The 18,530-nt window shown below is 50.2% G+C and overlaps 5 protein-coding genes across 5 annotated transcripts; 3 read left to right on the top strand and 2 right to left on the bottom strand.

Annotated features, from left to right (window-relative positions):
- Positions 1–502: 502 nt before the first annotated feature.
- Positions 503–4,116, bottom strand: B0T23DRAFT_372295 (protein phosphatase). The gene has a single exon (XM_062836722.1). The coding sequence runs from the start codon at positions 3,953–3,955 to the stop codon at positions 602–604; it is 3,354 nt and encodes a 1,117-aa protein (XP_062694899.1). The 5' UTR covers positions 3,956–4,116; the 3' UTR covers positions 503–601.
- A 1,476-nt stretch (positions 4,117–5,592) lies between these two features.
- B0T23DRAFT_60486 (uncharacterized protein) lies at positions 5,593–6,214 on the top strand. Its single transcript, XM_062841526.1, has one exon. It carries the CDS (start codon positions 5,636–5,638, stop codon positions 6,080–6,082), a length of 447 nt encoding a protein of 148 aa, XP_062694900.1. The 5' UTR covers positions 5,593–5,635; the 3' UTR covers positions 6,083–6,214.
- Positions 6,215–6,473: 259 nt separating this feature from the next.
- Positions 6,474–6,836, top strand: B0T23DRAFT_425839 (uncharacterized protein; the record flags this gene model as incomplete). Its single annotated transcript, XM_062839938.1, has 1 exon — positions 6,474–6,836. One exon carries the CDS (start codon positions 6,474–6,476, stop codon positions 6,834–6,836), a length of 363 nt encoding a protein of 120 aa, XP_062694901.1.
- A 119-nt stretch (positions 6,837–6,955) lies between these two features.
- B0T23DRAFT_60488 (glycoside hydrolase) lies at positions 6,956–9,166 on the top strand. Its single transcript, XM_062841527.1, has 2 exons — positions 6,956–7,301; positions 7,357–9,166. Exons 1-2 carry the CDS (start codon positions 7,124–7,126, stop codon positions 9,081–9,083), a joined length of 1,905 nt encoding a protein of 634 aa, XP_062694902.1. The 5' UTR covers positions 6,956–7,123; the 3' UTR covers positions 9,084–9,166.
- Positions 9,167–12,736: 3,570 nt separating this feature from the next.
- B0T23DRAFT_437356 (uncharacterized protein) lies at positions 12,737–16,817 on the bottom strand (the record flags this gene model as incomplete). The annotated part of the gene is made up of 6 exons (XM_062840620.1): positions 16,258–16,817; positions 16,095–16,202; positions 15,874–16,016; positions 15,314–15,462; positions 14,012–15,169; positions 12,737–13,948 (listed from the first exon to the last, which is right to left on the bottom strand). Exons 1-6 carry the CDS (start codon positions 16,335–16,337, stop codon positions 12,737–12,739), a joined length of 2,850 nt encoding a protein of 949 aa, XP_062694903.1. The 5' UTR covers positions 16,338–16,817.
- Positions 16,818–18,530: the final 1,713 nt, after the last annotated feature.

The raw sequence follows: 18,530 nt of genomic DNA on the forward strand, positions 1-18,530 counted from the left end.
TATGACAGGTGTTATACTGTGATATTTTCTTTTATCTTCACTTTGCTATCTTTTTTTTTTTTTTCTCGTCTTTCCTTTTTTCTTTTTCTGAGGCAACAAAAGTTTGTTGCTTGAGGCGTTTTTGCTTGAACGATACCCCCCTTTTGCTTCACCATTCTGGCTTTGTGTTTCTTTTTTTTTTTTTTCCTCCTTTCTATTTTCCCTCTATCATCGAGGTATGCCGAGGATAGATGACAGGCCTATTACGGGCGACCTTACAGTTTGAAGAGAAAGAAAGAGGCGAATTGTCAGGTAATGGAGCGCTGGAATGAAGGCAAGCAGGAAGACAGGTAGAAAAGAATGAGATACGAGAAAACAAGCCTATTTGTACCTCTCTGATACCTGCGTGTTGCGGTGTATTGTGGGATTATGTGCTAGGATAGTATAAGCATACATCTAATTGGTGCCGTAAAGATCGATATAACGAGCGTTATACGGCCTACAAGGAACAGATAGTACATAAAGCAAGTATTTGACTCAACCAGACGCCATCTATCGTAGTATTGTTACAGTTTTGTTTGGAGTCCCTAGCACCATGTTTACAGAGCCGGGTGAGGTTTCTTCACCTCCCCTCCGGCTGCAACACCTCATGCTCAACATCAATATACTCTCCTTCATTCTCCACCTCACCTTCCCCCTCCTGCTCCTCAGCAAACAACCTACTCCTCTCCGGTCCGCGCTGCACGAACTCCACCGGCTTCACCACAATCTTCTTCATGTGCACATTCACATCCGCCAATTTGACAGTCAACACATCTCCCACCCTCATATTGTTGAGTAAGCTAAACCCAGCGAGATTATCCAGATCAATCTCAGCCCACAGATCAAAATAATCGATCCGGCCACGCACGCACGTGTTCTGCACGTTGACAACTGTGTACGTAAACTTCTCCGGCACCTGACCCTTCTTGCCCTCGCCGAATCGCCATGCGCGCACGAGTGCTTGCAGAATCAGCTCATTGCGACCGTCGATGTTGGCCAGCGTCTTGGCGTGGCGCTCGCGCACTCGCAGGTGTGGGAATACCTTGTTTTCAAGGTGGGAGGCGGTGAAGGGGAGACCTAGGCGGGCGGCTTGCTTGTCGTCCATGGGTGGCTTGAGGTGGTACTTGTCAAATTTGCGGATGACGAGCGACTGGCTACCCTGTGCACGACGCTTGTGCTCCTCGAGCAGAGCGGCCTGGATCTGCCAGTGGACGAGTAGGTCCGAGTAGCGGCGGAGCGGGGAGGTGGCTTTGGTGTAGATGTCTACGCCCATAGTATAGATGAAGGTGGGCGTGGCGGCAATGTCGTGGCCGCCCAGCAGGTTGCGAAGCGTGCGCATCTCCTCGAGCGAAGGCTGCTTGCCGGCTATCAGCTGCGGGTAGATGACGTCCTGGGTGTAGGCGTGGAGAGCTTCCTCGTTCTGGGCGGCGAGAAGGTTGGTCCGGAAGGGGATGGGGATGCCACGCTCGTAGCACCACAGGGCGGCAATCTGGTTGGCTGTACCCATGAGATCGTCCACGATGGGATGGAGGCCGCCGCTGACGGAGTATTTGACGGAAATGTAGGGGTCGTTTGTGCACGCGAGGAAGCCGCTTGGCGTGTGCTCGATCCGAGCATTCACCAGCGAGAAATCAGCGCTGGGCGAAGGGAGGAAAATCGGCACGCTTCCCTTTTGGATGCGAACCTTGTGAATGGCAGCGGCGAGCCTCGAGAGGATCTCGAGGTCCTTGACATTCTGTTCTGACAACTCATCGGGTTTGGTCATCTTCCTTGTCGGCGCCTCGTCCTCGGCAGACGGAGGGGTGCCAACTTCCAGAACGACATCGGGAGTCGATACCTTGGGAATGCCTGCATCCACGGGCCCAACCGCAGTCGCCACATCCTGTGGGGTGATATAGACGACATCTCCTATTCTTCCTGGGGTGATCTTGTGGTCAAGCAGGGTGCCTTCCTCGTTGAGCCTTGCACTAAAGGTAAGAGAAGGCCGACCAGGCGCCAAGGAGAACTCGGCGACAACTGCTTCATCTGAAATCATCTTGTCCACATGCCCTGGGAGGTAACTGGTTTGGGTCATGAGAGCTGCCCGCTTGGCTAGCGAGCTGTCCGGTCTAATTCTTGACGTCGGGTCGGCAATGTGTACATGGATCCAGTACTCGCCCTCTTTGTCTGTTTTCTCCAGCGAGACACCATCATCGATCTCTTTAGCATTCGGAGCGTCGATACAGTACACAGTTGAGGTGGAGAAATCCTGGCGGAGGGGGGCCAGTACGTCTTCGGCAAGCTCAGCTGGCTGTTGCTCCTCAGGGCTCGGGAGTAAACCGCCCGCCCGGTTGACCTGAAGGCCTGGAAGACGCAGGCTATGACGGGCATGGATTTCCCAGGGCATGAGCCAGCCGATTTCTTGCAGGAAGGTCCAGCCCACTGTAGCGTCAAGCACGTCGGCATCTTGGTATCTCCCGAGGGCACGCAAGACGGCCGCACCAATCCACTGGTACTTTGAGCTGCGCGGAAACACATCCGAGGCTGCCCACATGTGAATAACCCCGATAACAGTCAAAGCATCCTGAGACCAGGAGTAAGTCGAGGCTGGTAGGACTCTGGTGGTGGGACCGAGCATTCCGTGGCTCGACCACTCGCGCATTTTCCGGCTGTGGTCGATAGCCAATCGAGCCTGCTTCAAGACCGGTTCCAGCCGGTCATGTTCCCTGCGTGACTTGCGATCCAGGAGTTCGGGGCTGTAGTGGTCGCGCACCATTCTCTCAACTCGAGCAACGTTCTCGATATCGGACCTAGCGGCAACGTGAAAGATGATGGAGCTTGGGCCGGCAGTCCCCTGGCCGAGTGGGTGGAAGAAATCATCGAAGAATGTGCGGATGTTGTTGTAGACTGCGTATAAAGCGGCTGGGGGGAAACCGGTGGATGACTGCTTGAGCTTAGGAGGGAGAAGGAACTCGGCAATCTCACCCAGCGTCATCAACTGCTCTTCCTCAGGAAGATGCCGATGCGGGTTGCTCAACCGTTCAAGGTTGTTTTGGTAGATCTGTCGAGAGGTGTTTTGAAAGTCGAGCATTTTGGTGATCAATCCGGCACCGTGCTCGCGAGTCGGGCCTGCACGGAGTTTTTGGAGCTCGACCAAGATGGACATGTCACCCACGGTCGAAGGCAATGCACCGATGACTGGCTGCAGATCGGCAGAGTTGGTGATGAAGTTCTTGACGATAAAACCGGATTTGAAGTTGCTGCTGGCGAACCACTTGCCGGTGACTGCGTAGAAATGATCGATGCCATTGAAGCTTCCCAAGCAAACGGCGAGAACGCCAATATTCCAATCCTCGGACTTGAGTTCCACCAGATCACCGGCTTGGACTCGAGGGGTGACCTGAGTGTCGATCAGATCTTGATCATGGACCTGAGCAGTGGCATTGTCATTGTCAATATTCTCTATCTCGAGCATGTGCTCGGATCGCTTTGATGTAAATGCGTTGATAGGCCGGTCCGGAAGTGCGAAATCCGAGGGGATAGAGTGAAAGGGTTCTGGATTCTCAGCTTCCCACTGCTTCAACCGTTGTCGAATGGATAGCTGTGCAGATCTTTTCGTTGTCTTTGGTTGACTGTCTTGAAGATACTGCAAGTCCGGTTCCAACGGCAAGGCGAAGTCCTCCAGAGCCCCATTGGATATCTCTGGTATCTTCCTGCCGAGTAGTGACGTGGAGGTGGACAGACCTTGCCGCCTTTCGCGGAAGAGGCGAAGGGTGCGGTCCCATTGTCGGGTCGGCCGTGGTGCTATCGATGCTGACGATATCGGCCACGATGCTAGTGACGACAGCGGTGCGACTCGGGCTTTACGGGTATTGAGGGCAATGTGCTGCCCGGACTCTTTGCGGGAGAGACATTGCCAGCAGACATATGGCTGGCGGCTGGATGGGCGCATCATACTTGCAGCCCAATGGATTTGTCGACAGCTTTGAGACTGCGGATCTCGAATCGTTGACTTGATCGTCGACGTTCGGTTTCAAAATCTCTTAACGCGGGTGTGGCGTTCCCGCGCGCCAATGGGCCGTGTGTGGCCCTGCGGGTTGCACGCGAACTCAGATGATGACTTTTCTTTTGGCCCATTAAAGATGGATACACATAGAACCCTAACCCTTTGCTGTTTCAGTCGGATGACGATCATCCAGTCGCCAACCAGCTTCCCGAGACATCAAGGTCAGCACAACACACCGAAACTTCACATCATACGGCATGGATGGACACCAAAATAGAACATGCTAACTAAACGGCTCTTGGAGGTTGGAGAGGTACCCGTTTACCCCAATTCTTCCAGAGAAGTCTCGACTTTCTTGGTAGTCCTTGGCTTGATAGCCGATAATCCATCTCCAGACTCACTCGTCGCTTGGTTTCATGGGGTCAGCCTCGGCTCTGGAGATGCCCAGACATCCGAGTTGGTTGTTGCGAGATGAGAAACACCGGGGAAGGTCCAGAGGGAAAAAAAAAAAAGAACAGGTCAAGATAAGAGGCTCCGGACCCTGAAAACGCTCGTACAGTTCGCATTGCATGACACTTCTCGAGAGAATTTCGGGCACAGCAATTCATCGAACTTGCTATTCCCGAAGTTGTTGAACGACGTCGTGCGCCCTAAAGAATCCAAAGTCCTGCTGTCGGCCTGTCTCCAAAGATGCAATCAGAGCAGGTGCCCGCTGACCAATGGCATCACCCCAGCATGCCCGCAAGTGGAGTCACGCAGCTCTTATGCAGGTACCTACGAATCCACCCGCTGTTTTGGAGAGCTCGAGAGATCCGCCGAAGGACCCACATTGCCCAGGAACCACTTTCCCTCGGTTTTTGATATCTCTGGCTTTGGCTCCCTGGTTTCACAAGGCTTCCATGTCGCAATGTCCCCGGATTGCATCGTATGAGGATGGGGCTACACTAGGTTGAGTGCACGCAGTCTTGCACTGTATTTGTCAGTAACAATATTAGGCTGTCCGCCACAGGGAAATCAGCGGATAATTGGCCTCGCTATGTGAGATGTCAAGCGGGAGGCTGTTTGGGGAACACCCCCCTCCCCTCAGACCACTCGAGATTTCCTTGGTCTTGTTATCACTTGTCAGTCTGCGTGACAAGCTTGAGATTCGAGGTGCAAGATGGTTTGTCCATACACACGGTAGGTTGGCCCTTGCTGCAGACGAAGTGCCTGTGCCCTTTTGCTTCTTCTAGATCTCAATGCAGCCAGGATCGGGAACAGGGCGTGTTAACCTAGCTGTGGCTGTTTCAACTGGCCACGACGGGCAACGTTGCTAATATCGCTTATTTGATTTCCCAAGGCGCGTCTCTTCCTGGCTCACATCGAACAACCGGGTCAGCGAATCCCTTGATCCCCTATTCCGACTTGCGACTGGAGTGCTGGACAGGCTTGTAGTGTAGGTACAGCAACCTTAAGGTAACCAAGGTACACTACCTAGGTAGTCACAACCTAATGTCACTGCAATTGACAGGGGCGGAGTGTGCCTGGTGGAACCCAGAAACCACAGCGGAAGTAGCGTTGGACCTCGCGTACCTCTACCTAGGTACCTTCCCGCGTGTCTGTGTGTAATGTACACCTACCTAGGTAGGTATGGCGTACCTGCTTAATCTGTGCCTCCAGTCCGCTGCTGGCATGGAGTGTTCCTGGCTCCTTCCTTTCTTTGTCATTGCAGTCACTGCAACCGTGACCTCCACTCGACTCTTCCTTCGTCTCCCTCTTTCCCACACCTTCTCAGAAAAGTCCCCCTCGCTCGAGCTTCGCCAATCTGCCAACACCACCACTACACACCTTGGCTCCAGACCCTCGCGGCCAATCCACCCAGTTATTTCGCAGGATGCCATGCTCATATTTGGCCTGTGTTGCATGTACTCGACGTCCCTCTATCCCCGTGATCCGATCATCGCCAAATCAATAAAGCCAAATTGGTTCAAGAAGACGGCGCTTGTGATTGCACGCACCCGGTTTTCACCTTCAGATACGAGACACCAGGTACAACTATCGTGTTTGCCCATGATGCGGCCTATCAGCTCCACATAGGGTTGTCTAGTGTACTTCCAGGTTCTCTGGTATTGTATGTACAATGTGTTCGTCTATATCGCCGGGTCCATGGATGTGATTGGCCTGCCGTCGAATTGGCTTTTTAGTCGCCCGCACATCCCCTCACCCGGTCGTATCTCGACACGAGACCCTTTTCATGCACAGAACCGCAAGATGGAAGCAACTCTGAAGGATCATGAAGAAAAAGACGGTGTCCAGGGACTAGGTGTTGCCGGTCTGACGGGCTCAGCTCTCATTCTCTAATGAAGGTCCACATCCAAGGGTCAGAGTCGCATCCACCACTCGCCAAGCGCGGGCTCACCGTCCACTCGCCGGACAGGCTGACGACAGGGATGATTGGGGGACCGAGAAGGGTAAGGTCGTCTCCGCCATGGCCAGGGACCGGAAAGAAAACGAGGAGGACGGGGAGGACGGAGTGGACGGGGTGGACGGGGTGGGCGAGGAGGATGGATCGAGGTTGTGGCCGACTGGCCGCCGAACAGATGCCGTGCTCGATTATTCGCGGACGCCATCCAAGTCGTCGCAGTCGAGTGCTCGGGATGGGAGGATGGGTCTTCATGTGCCCTTGTGCAAGTTGTGGGCCGCACCAGGAACCAAACTCTCTCAGGATGGCGCTCAGGGGTCCCATGGCGACCGTGACGGACGAACGAATGGCGCCCAGTCAGAACCTACGAACCAAGTAAAAGTGGCTGCCACCGACTGCCACCCTCCCCGGTCCTGCAATGAGTACTAATATTACTGCCATGTCTCCCGTCTGGCCCGATCTTTTCTTTTGCTTCCCCTTTCCCTTCCTTCACCTGCCCATCGTGCGTGTTGATATTCAACATCGATAGCCTCTTTTTGCGCTTTCGATCTTACACTCTTTCTTTCTTCACCACACCACCGCTTCACTCTTTTAGCGGGCATTCGTTAATCAGACGCCAATCGCACGAATTACCATTCAGCGAATCACCTAATTACCACCGACAACAACCCCCCCAAAAAATCACAAGGAGCAAAGCAAAGAAGACCAGGGTCAATATGAAGGGAATACTTGTTGCGGCCAGCGCGGCCATCCTCGCCGGCGGCGCGAGCGCGAACAGACTTCACCACCGTCACCTCCACCAGCCCTTGTTCGAGAAGAGGGTTCACAACGAGAGCGAGATCTGTGTCCCCGGCTGCACCACCATCTGGACCACCATCACTGGTCCTGCCGGCCGTACGTTGACCTTGGAAGCTGTCTCTTTGCTCAGAAAAACTAACATGTCGCACAGTCTACACTCCTCCCGCCCCTCCCTCCACGGCCGTGCCTGCCACCTCCTCGGCCATCACCACCAGCGAGGCCTTGCCCACCCTCTCCTCCTCACTGGTCTTCGCCAACTCCTCCTCGATTGTGGTCCCTAGCACCTCCTCGATTGCGATCCCTAGCACCTCCTCGATTGCGATCCCTAGCACCTCCTCGATTGCGGTCCCTAGCACTACCGAGGTTGTTGTGGTCCCCACCACCACCTCCCAGGGCCCCGTCACCGTCCCCACCCCGATCCAGCAGACCTGCCCTACTCCGGGCACCTACACCTTCCCGGCCACCACTGTGGTCCTGACCGAAACCAAGACCGTCTGCGGTGCCTCTTCCACCGTTGTTCCTAGCGGTACCCACACTCTTGGTGGTGTTACCACCGTCGTCGAGACTGCCACCACCGTTGTCTGCCCGGTTGCCACCACCAAGACTGCCGAGAATGGTGTTGTCACCAGCGTCGTTGAGCTGACCACCTATGTCTGCCCCAGCGCTGGTACCTACACCATTGCTCCCATTACCACCACTGTCACCGACAGCGAGCCCGTCACTGTTAGGGTCCCTGTTGTCGAGACCTACAACCCCGGCACCTACTCTGCTCCCGCCGTCGTCACCACTATCACCGAGACCAACGTTGTTGTCTATTGCCCCTTCACCGCCGTTGAGCCTCCCGTTACCTCGACCCAGGCTCCCGTCGTGCCCACCACCTCCGTGGCTCCTCCCGTTGTTTCCGTGGCTCCTCCCGTTGTCTCCATCGCTCCCCCTGTTGTCTCTGAGGCTCCCCAGGAGCCCTCGAGCACCTCTTCCGCTGTCCCTGTCGTCTCTGAGGTTCCCCAGGAGCCCTCGAGCACTTCTTCTGCGGTTCCCCAGCCCACCGCGCCCACCGGCAACCTCGGCGGTAAGGGTGACAAGTGGGCCATGACCTACACTCCCTTCACCCAGGACGGCCAGTGCAAGAGCGCTGCCGACGTCATGACCGACATCAAAGCCATCGCTAATGCTGGCTTCACCACCCTCCGTGTCTACTCTACTGACTGCGACACTCTCCCCAGCGTCGGTGCCGCTGCTGAGGCCACTGGTCTCCGTCTCATTCTCGGCGTCTTCATCGGCACTGCCGGCTGCGAAAACGGCTCCCCTAATGTCTCTGAGCAAATCGCCGCCATCAAGTCCTGGGGCCGCTTCGACATGGTTGACCTTGTTGTTGTCGGTAACGAGGCTCTCTTCAACGGCTTCTGCACCGTTGGCCAGCTCAGGGACCTCATCAACCGCGTCAAGTCTGAGCTCGGCAGCGCCGGTTACTCTGGTCCTTACACTACCACTGATGTCGTCTCTGCTTGGCAGTCCATGGACATGACCGACATCTGCAACGTCATCGATGTCGTTGCTTGCAACTCTCACGCCTACTTCGACGCCAACACTGCCCCCGAGCAGGCCGGTACTTTCGTCGCTGGCCAGCTCGCGATTGTTGAGAAGGTCTGCAACAAGCCTGGTTTCGTCATGGAGACTGGTTGGCCCACCGCCGGTGAGTGCATTGGCAAGGCTTGCCCCGGTCGCGAGCAGCAGAAGACCGCTCTTGCCGCCATCAAGCAGGAGATGGGTAAGAAGGTTGTCTTCTTCTCCTTCAGCGATGACCACTGGAAGCAGCCTGGTTCTTGCAACTGCGAGCAGCACTGGGGCTGCGGTGAGATTTTCGGTGTCACCCTCTAAAGCGGAAGAAGATATCAGGATTGCGTAAATGAAGCTGTTGGATACGGTTGGATATAGAGGATGTTCTTTCCCATTCTCCTATTCTGCTCTTTCAGGATTTGTGTCTTGATTTTGGAGGAATAGGAGGGCGGGAGAGAGGTAAATAAATGGATACTTTTTTCAAACCATGCACGTCGAAGTCAACTCATCGGTTTTCTTGGGCCCCTTTTCCAATTATATATATATATATAATACGTTCCCTGTATCACCGTTGTCACTTCACTTGTCATCGTTTCTCACCTCTTGTGTGCCTGTGTGTGTGTGTCCAAGATATATTCACATTCAGCTCCGGTCGATCTGTCATTTAGCGAGTCAACCCTGGGATCTACATACGACCTGTCTATCCCCCGCGTTGCAGATGATCGTCACGACTGATCGTCTTGTCCTTGCCTCCCCAACGCAACAACGGGAGATGTGCAGATCAGAGTCCGGGGAAAGAACACGCACATACTTACACACGCACACTTGACAACGATAAATGTTCCACCCCTTGGGCTTCCTTTCCAGGGCTGACTCGCTGGCTGGGCGTACATACCTACATACCTATATACCAACATGTCTTCTTTCTCTGTTCGAGACACAGACAAGGGGTGTCAAGTTTATTATACAGTCATGTTGATGCACGGAAAATCGTGTTCATTCATCTTGTGCCTTGTCACATGCGCAAGCACACAATCTCATTCGTTATCGCTGTTGAGGAAATCGATACACACGGATGATGCTGTGCGGTGCGATGGATGCGCACACACAACAATGCTGGTCTCTTTTGTAATACTCGAGGTTATGTTCTTTGCTCATGTGTTTATCATGTCTGCTACTGTTGTCGGTTGGTATTCATCATTTTGATACACCTTCGTTGCGATTCCTTATGTCTATGTCTAAATTGTTTTATTCTTCTTCTTTTCCCCCCCTCTGTGTGTATCTATCTGTACATCGATATCCAATGTTGTGTGACGTGTTCAGGGGTACATGTAAAGAGGGGAATATATTCACGTATTGTCAGGATATAAACATCTAGCTCTAGTGTCCAATACAACTAGTTCGTATATCAACTCGAGATTCTAGAGCAACTTCCCTGGTTGTTGTTTTGTTTCATGGTTCGTTTCGTCCTATATTCAAAGCGTGTTAATGTCTACAGTATACTCCTTCTGGAATGCAATGTCATATTGAACACTGTAATACGTTTCTAAACCGCACCTATACATTCATTCTATCCTTGTAAGGGTTGTGACAATCTAGGATTAAATTTTGTCCAATATACTTTGAGTTCTTAGCTAATTAGTACATCAGCATTAGATGGTACACATAATCGGTATGGATAAAAGGATAGCATACTATAAGCTTGATACTTTTTGCTACGCTCATATACACCAAATCCAGGGTACTGATCAGTTGATACATTGATTTAATTCACTCTCGCCCACCACTACCTGTGCCACCACCACCCACAACCACATGGGCAGCCCGACGATACATAAAAAGAAACCATTTCAATGTTGATAAGCATTCAAAGTACCTCCAACAATCACATACTACACCATACCTACTGAAAAATTTGGGGATTCTGTCAGCTCTCCCATTAACAAGCCAGGGAGAGCTAGACTAGTCGTTGAGTTGCTAGGACGTTAAAATGCATGTGACTGCCTCTTTCCCCCCTTTTCTTCATGTGCATCTTCTTCTTTCCCTTGTTGCTTTCCATGAAACGAATGCCTCCTTGCTCTATTGTCATTACTAGACTAGGGTCTGCTACTAGGAGAGAGGGAGGAAGGAAGCAAGAGGCAGGCGTACATACAAGTACATAGCTACCTATTCAAAGATGGAGTCTGAGCTACAGAAAAGAGAGGAAAAAATTACAGAAAGACAGTTTGAGTCTGGGATAGAGGAAGAAGAAGAAGAAGAAGGACGAGAGGGTTTATAACTATACCGAGATTCAAATAACTTGATCTTATAAAGAAGATAATAAGAAAAAAAGAAATCCCCCAATGATTGGAAAGCACTAGAGTAGTACATAAGCAGTCTAAAAATACCGTCTTACCTTTTAGTATGTCCCGCCGCTATTGGGGAGGAACAGGATTCTTGACTACGTAGTGGATTTTAATGTGATGCCTTCTTTACTTCCAGCTCACAAGTAACATGCGCATGGCGAGGAGGTGACAAGTCGAGCTCTTGAGACAGTACACGGAACCAACCTGAATAAACTTCTTTTGTTTCTACCTATTTGGGGACAATCTGGATTTTTAGTATGATTAGTATTGTCCCAAAATCGTTTATATAACTTTTCTTTCTTTCCCTGTTTTTAATTAATTTTTTTTTTATGAAAATTTTTGTTTTGTTTTTTTTTCTTTTTTTTCTTTTTATAATTCCTTTTTGTACTAAGAACAATTACAACGGAATCACACCCGCAATCGCAGGAGTCAGAGATACGCAGGCACGCAGGTGTGTTTCTGGTAGGTTCATTGTGGTTGATAAATCCGAAGCAATCGAACTAACTTCTCAACGAGGAAGGTACAGGCTCGTTCCCGTTGGACATGATGGTATCCAAAGCAGGAACTGCAGATATTCCGGCTCGATGATCATAATTAACTTGAGTGATGAGAATGATGATGATGTGAATAAGAACCTGGAGGTAGATTTTACCAAATGTACACCTATTGCACTTAATTCAGTTCACTTTACCACCCGCTGCCCGCTAAGATACGAATGAAAACCTTAAAGGACTGGTAGAGAGAATGATACAAATGTTGTCCGCGAAACTCGAACCAACTGCAAAACAGCCCAGCGAAAAAGGGAAATAGAGGTATCGTTAACGCTTAAAAAAATAAAAAAGAATGCAATCGAACTGAACTGAATCCTTGATGAAAAATAACACATTGACAAGCTTCGCTTCCGTGGTAAGGATTCATATACGAGTCGAGTTTCTTCCCTTTCATGAAACACCTCGTAACCCTTTCCTTCGTCCTTTCCATTCCTCAGCAGGGAAAGAACGATCTAACGAAGATGACCCGTTGTGCTTGACTTTGGAAACTTCCTGACTTTCTGAAAACACCTTCGCGTATCCTTCGAAAGAATCCCAAATGCCGCAAATCCGATCCTCATCGCCATTTGTGGGTCGCTTAATAAAGATAACGCCTCGTATTTGAGACAGCGGGGTGCGTCTGAGGGTAAATATATAGAACTGTTCACGAAGGTCGTTCATTTAAGACCTACTAATGATCCTCCCTGCGAAATATGTACCGAGAGTTGCTGCTTTCAAGACATTCCGTTCCAGCTTGTGAAGACAGCGGCTTCGTGAGCCAGGTATCACCCTAGTGCTCCACACTAACTGATCTTTGACGTGAAGCTCGACCTCCTATAATGATGCTCTCCAGGCGGTGGCTTCCATATTGTTGGATGAACGTATATTTACCGTTGTCGTGCGAGACGAAATTTGTTTTTTCTGGCGCGAAACGACCCTTCAAGCCCATTTCGGAGGGTACACACAGCCCATTGTTGGCCATGGTGTTCGTTTTGTTTCCTCGTCTCTCGTCAGCCCCTCCCAGAAATACAGTAGCACTCCGCGAATTGCCCCAGGCATATGCCTTTGTCGCCCATTGCGGGAGGGGTTTCCATCAAGCTCAAAAAGGCCCTAGATCAGCTAGCGCCGCGCGTCTTTGACTTCTCCAAACTACGCTATCCTTGATGCGCTTCTCCTCGGTGAAAGAAGATTGTAGCCAGTCAGAGTCACCCCTTTCTCCCATGTGCCGCCCATAATATCGATAATCCAAGCCTCGCTCGTCGAAGTCCCCTGTCATCATCTGACTCATTCCGCACCGCTCCAACTGCAGAAGGCCTCCTCGTGTCGGATCGTAGCACAGCACCGTGAGGTCCTGCCCGCTGTTTGTGAATGAGACACCGCCGATCTCGGCAAAGACGTCGACTGTTTGCTTGGAACGGAAGGTCTGTGCATCGATGATGTTGATGTAGTCGGCTTCCTCGGCTGCGACGAGGACACGCTTGCCGCTGCCGATCGGCGAGAATTGCAAGTTGCGGACTCCGGCCATCTCAGCACGTATGGTGCATAGTGGTGTCGAGGACCCGTTGCTGTCTGTCCAACGGCGGGCGTCCCAAATCGTGATTGCTTTGTCCTGAAAACCTGTGGCTACTGTCCATCCATCGTCCGCCCAGGCGCAGGAGAAGCCGTGGTCACGATGACCGGAGAGCTCTTGAAGGACTTGGGGTTTCCCACCTCCCAGCGTCGACTCGGTCGTGGTGATGAAGACGTTCTTATGGTCTCCAACAGCGACACGCAAGCGACGGTCAGGAGAGACCGCGGTGCAATTCAGCGGGAAATCGTAAACTTCGTGAAAAAGCCATTTCTCGGTAGTGATATCCAAGACGCGGAAGATGGCGTCGTTCGATGCAAAGCCAGCCAGAGGTCTGTCGGAATTCCGGTCTTGATAGACTTGGGCATGATTTGTAATGCCACTTTGATTGCTGGTGATGATACCCTCGTGGCAGGCTGATGACTCTGGCTCGTCAGAGTCCATATGGCGAAGTGTGTACTCTCCATTGAAGCTACCCGCTATGAGGACGCCGCGACCGGCGGCCATAGTAGATACATGTGAGCCCTGGGCATCGCCGAGCTTCATAACTACTCGTGTCTTCCCCGAGACTGGGTTGAACTGGTGTACAGCGCCGCTGCCGGGATAAAAGATCTTAGTACGGGAGGTGGTGGCCAATATGTTTCGTAGTTGAAAGTGCGACAAGTTGATGTTGGACTTGAAATCCATACGCCGGAACTTGAAGAAACTATCGGTGCAAGGTAAGCTAACATCGGGACAATTTTCCTGTGACACTGGTAAATATACATGTTTAAATAGGGGCAGATTGCAAAGGCTTGTTCGACTCACATCCCACTTGTCAGACTCCGACACGTTGACGTAGTTCCTGTAGGTCAGGAGTCTACGTTGCCGTGCCTCCTGCCTAGTTACCCCTAGTTCTTCCCAGTTCACCCCTTGAAAATCGCATTGATCCCCAGAAAGGTCTTTGTAGCGTATCCGTGAGAGCTTCTGGGCAGCGAGGTCCGCAATTCTGCTGGGCCATGGATAGGGGCCCCTAGGTAAATGTACTCCTTGTCCTCGATGATCTGGACGAGCCCAGTCATACAACAGTTGGGTGAGGCAGTAGTTGCTTGGACCAAGACTAGTCATGCTATGAAGATTGGGACCGTGAGCTGGGTGAGGAAAGGTATCAAGCAACGTTGTAGGCGGAACTTGGGGATGCACCGTGTTGATGATGCCGGATATCACCTGTGACGCGGTCGTCGTAGGCAGCCAACCTTGCCCAGTTGTGGCCAGCATCTGGTTGACCAAGTCCAGGGTGAAGGGCGTGAAAGGTGCTGGAGGGTACTGTGAGAACTGCTCTTCGTCTGATAGGGAGGAGGTCATGCTAATGCTATCCTCATGGTCGGGCGCCATGCTCAACCCATATGGAGAGCCATGCTCGCCACCCAGGTCTGAAACATCGGTATCCATGTCGTTAGTGAGCAAGTTGGCCACTTGTAAGTAGTTCACCAAGGGAGCACCCGCATCGTCGGACATGTCGACGTCGTCGGAGAGATAACCGTCCAGGCCAAGGTAGAAGGAGGGCTGCGGATGGTGGCTCAACATTTGATCAGTATGCAGGTAGTGGTGACCATAGAACAAACTTTCATGTCCGTCAGTGTCGTCGTCGTGCTCTTCCACTTCTTGTTCGCCTTGGCCGTCTTCGTGTTGGTGCTCCTCGTCCTCGACGTCTTCGTACTCGCTACCGCTCTCAGAAAAGTGATTAAGTGGTTGGCCGATCACTACTTGATGGTTCTCCACCTGGTAGTTTATTACCCCATCCTCGCCTGCTATGGTGGACATGGGGATGATGGTCGGCCAGCTGGACCCGGCGACGGCCGAGTTTCCGCTGGGCATGTCGGTAAGAGCGCCAGTACCGTGACTACCCTGGGATACTTGTGGTCGGTTACCGTTCCGCATATTTGTGTCGCGCATAGCGACAGCTGGTGGGTAAGGGCGGGAGTCCTTCAGAGTAAGGTATTTATTATGAACGGGTCGTCAATATATGGGGCGCATCGGGCGTGGTCGCGACTGAGGGGCAGACGCACGGGAACAGTGGATTGGCCTGATGTGTCGAACTCATGGAAGTCGCGCACTTTTACTCTTCACTTTGCAGTGCCAGTTCAGCTTCAGCTGCTGTTTGGCTGGGTTGGCTCGGCTGGTTGGGCCCGGATCGGGGGCAGAAGGGCAACGGCGGCTGAAACGGGGTTCGGAGATGGGATGGAACTCGGAGAAGGTGGGTTTGTTGACTTTCGCTTCTGTAATCCGACTGAAGCCTGCTACTGAGCTGGATGGATTTCCCAGAAAGACCAAAAAAAAAAAAAAGATCGTTTGGATCGATTTCAACGCCTCTTGCTTGTTCGGTTGATGGAAGAGGCGTGCCCATCTTACGTACCCGACTTGCCGGACTCGTTTCTTTGTCGGGCAAGCGGCCAGTGCGGGCGGTTCAGAAAGGAAGGTGGTGGTGTACAGGTGGTCACTACACAAAGAGCAGCCAGAGTGGAAGTGGTGCAGTGCTTAGTAGGTAGTGCTCATGGTGCAGTGGTGTGGTGCAGGCTTGCAGTGCCCCGCCCTCTCACCTTAGTGGCCGGCCGAAGAACGGCCCAAGCCGACGGGCATTCTGGGAAGCCGGGCTGTGTGGCCTTGTCCCTTTGCTGAGCGAAAGCCACTGCACGAATGCGCAATGGGCGCCGTGAAGCTTTGGGACTGGACGGGACGTCTCGAACCATCGGTGCCCTGCTTTGGATGCCGATGAGCGGGCGCCGGCTCACTGGTAAGCTCGAGAACCCCAAGTCTGGGAAGACACGGGCACCTGAATGGCAGGTCTGATGTTTGATTGGGCTCGGATAGGTAACCAAGATGGACCTGCCCGACCTGGGACGGGACCCACCGTTCACAGGCCTTCTTTTGTTTCCGAATCGAGTTGTGCCCACGCAGTTCTCGATGGCGAGCGGATAGGGCGCTTGTGGGCAGGAGTATTTGGGTCTTCATGAAACCGCTTGGTAGATCAACGAAAGATGTGTTGAGGATCCGATGCTTTAGAGAATTCTAACCTGACCGCCAACCAAGTGGTAGCCTGAAGAGAAACTGAAGAGAGAGACGAGCAGCCAACCTCACCAAACATAGCGACCATAGCTTCCCCAGCCAGTCAGGTGTGTCATGAAAGTTATACAGTATGAAACAAACATATCTTTCACTCCCACTTGACAAGCAAACCGAGTGGGATTTGGCATTCTTCCCGTCCTGAACTGTCCAGTGACACCACGAACATGAATCCGAGATAGATGCAGCTGGTATTCCGGCCTGAGAGAAGTCCAAGAAGGTCCTCGTGAGCTTTGAATCCAGAGAGTCGGGTACACATGGATCTTGGAGTCATGTCGTCGTGACTGAACCAGGTGAGAAGAGGAAAGAGGTAGCGTGGCGGCAAGCGGGAGGTCGAAATCAGATTCGGCTCTCCATCTCGTTTCATCATCAAATGGGGAAAGCCGCTGCGGTTTGGGTTGCAGTTGGATCATCCAATGTAAATATGCGATGCGAAGTATACATGACAAGCAGTGCGTGAGAATGCGGGCTCGCGAGGTGGGATAACAGACCCATTTCAGGATGTTGTCAGTTGACCCAGGTCATCCTGGTACCCAAAGCTTCGAGGTCTTCTTTGCCAGTGAACTAACTGTTAAAAAAAAAAAAAAAAAAAAAAAAAAAAAAAATCTATCCGCAGATGTATCGACTTCACTAACAGAAGCAACTGCTGCGTACTATATCAGGAAATCACCTGCGGCATCCCGACGGCTTATCATGTGCACCGCCCGTTCTCTCGATACGACACCACTGTAGTACCTAAATACCTCTACCTACTATACGTACAGATCAATGCTGGAAAGTTTGTTAGCGTGTTACCCGCCCCACATCATTCAACAGGGGGGGTTGCAAGCTCGGACACATCTATCTACGGCCTCTAATTGGCTAAAATCGTTTAATTTTAAAGTGAGAAAGAGTTAATAAATAATACAGAAGCTCTCACACACACACCCTTTATTTCGCCAGCCGGGGCACTAAAATCACTTAAATTACTACTTATTACCTTCTATAATCAGTAAAATTATAATATATTTACAAAGTACTTAAGTTTATTTAACCAATTAAATTTTAAGATTGCTCGCTAAAATAGCCAGTAAATTAACGATTTTTCTAAAAATTATAATTCTAATTAGAAGTACACAGATCACCTAGATTACCCAAATGGATTTAAAAAGTAATATAAATACTAAATTTCGATTAGAATCGACGAAATTTAAAACTCTAAAAGTATATATTTACTTCGCGCACCTACCACCTTCTAGCCCATGCACGCCAAAAAAGAATAAACAACTAGTTAATTATATATAACCCTCTCCCGCCCTCTCTCTTTCAAATCTATTTTTTTATACACAACCCTCTTACTAACCCTCTTTTATCCTAGTACCCCGTTAATTCCCTTAGATTATTAACCCCCCTTAAAAGTTTTAATACTAAGATAAGGATAATAATATTAAATACAACAATAAGGAGAGCTTTATTTATACTAGTAATTTCGATTGCGGTTATAGCGAATACAGTACTAATAGCAATAATATAGTAAGCTTACTATATAACGTATAAATTCTCTTATTCAACCCTACGTAGGGCGAGGTATTTAGAGCGTACTATACTATTAATACTAGTTAATTTATTACCCCTCTTTAATTAATTGGATTATTATTATACGTTATTTATTACTAATTATTATTATTAAATTAATAACCTCGTTTAAAATTATCCTCGCCCAGCTTTTAAAATCCTACTATATTGCAAATACTTTATTAATTGCCCTATTACAATTGCGTACTACCTTTATTACTATTATAAAAACCATTGTCCTCCTTATTATTAAGTATAAGTATTAATTAATTATAATTATCGATTAATACTACTAAATTATCTTTTATATTACAGCTATCCCCTAACGGTAGAAGGAAATTAGTACCTACTATATACGAGGAGTACGTTATATATAAAGTATTGCGCACATACGCCAAAATAGAATATAAGGATATTACTACGTGCTTCAACCTTACTATAAAGTAAATATATACTTTTTAATAAGGAGATTATTCGTATTGAAATACTAATATTTGGATAGATAAGTGTAATATACGTGCTTTTACAAAATTATCCCTCGATATTATTAAGGCGGTAGACCTCTTCGAATTCTAGTAGAAACGGTTATAATTCTTTTTTAATATATAAATACCCTAATAAAATTGAAAAGGTTCTTATTTTAGTACAAATTGTAAAAATATATTCCTAA

Source organism: Neurospora hispaniola (genome assembly GCF_033458365.1).
Source record: "Neurospora hispaniola strain FGSC 10403 chromosome Unknown B0T23scaffold_2, whole genome shotgun sequence".
NCBI lineage: Eukaryota > Fungi > Ascomycota > Sordariomycetes > Sordariales > Sordariaceae > Neurospora > Neurospora hispaniola.

What these genes read in the sequence shown, in the direction of transcription:
- B0T23DRAFT_372295 (XM_062836722.1), bottom strand. Translation starts at nt 3,955, where the DNA reads ATGATGCGCCCATCCAGCCGCCAGCCATATGTCTGCTGGCAATGTCTC.
- B0T23DRAFT_60486 (XM_062841526.1), top strand. Translation starts at nt 5,636, where the DNA reads ATGGCGTACCTGCTTAATCTGTGCCTCCAGTCCGCTGCTGGCATGGAG.
- B0T23DRAFT_60488 (XM_062841527.1), top strand. Translation starts at nt 7,124, where the DNA reads ATGAAGGGAATACTTGTTGCGGCCAGCGCGGCCATCCTCGCCGGCGGC. An exon ending in CATCACTGGTCCTGCCGGCC is followed by an intron (nt 7,302 to 7,356) that starts GTACGTTGACCT and finishes CATGTCGCACAG; the next exon opens with TCTACACTCCTCCCGCCCCT.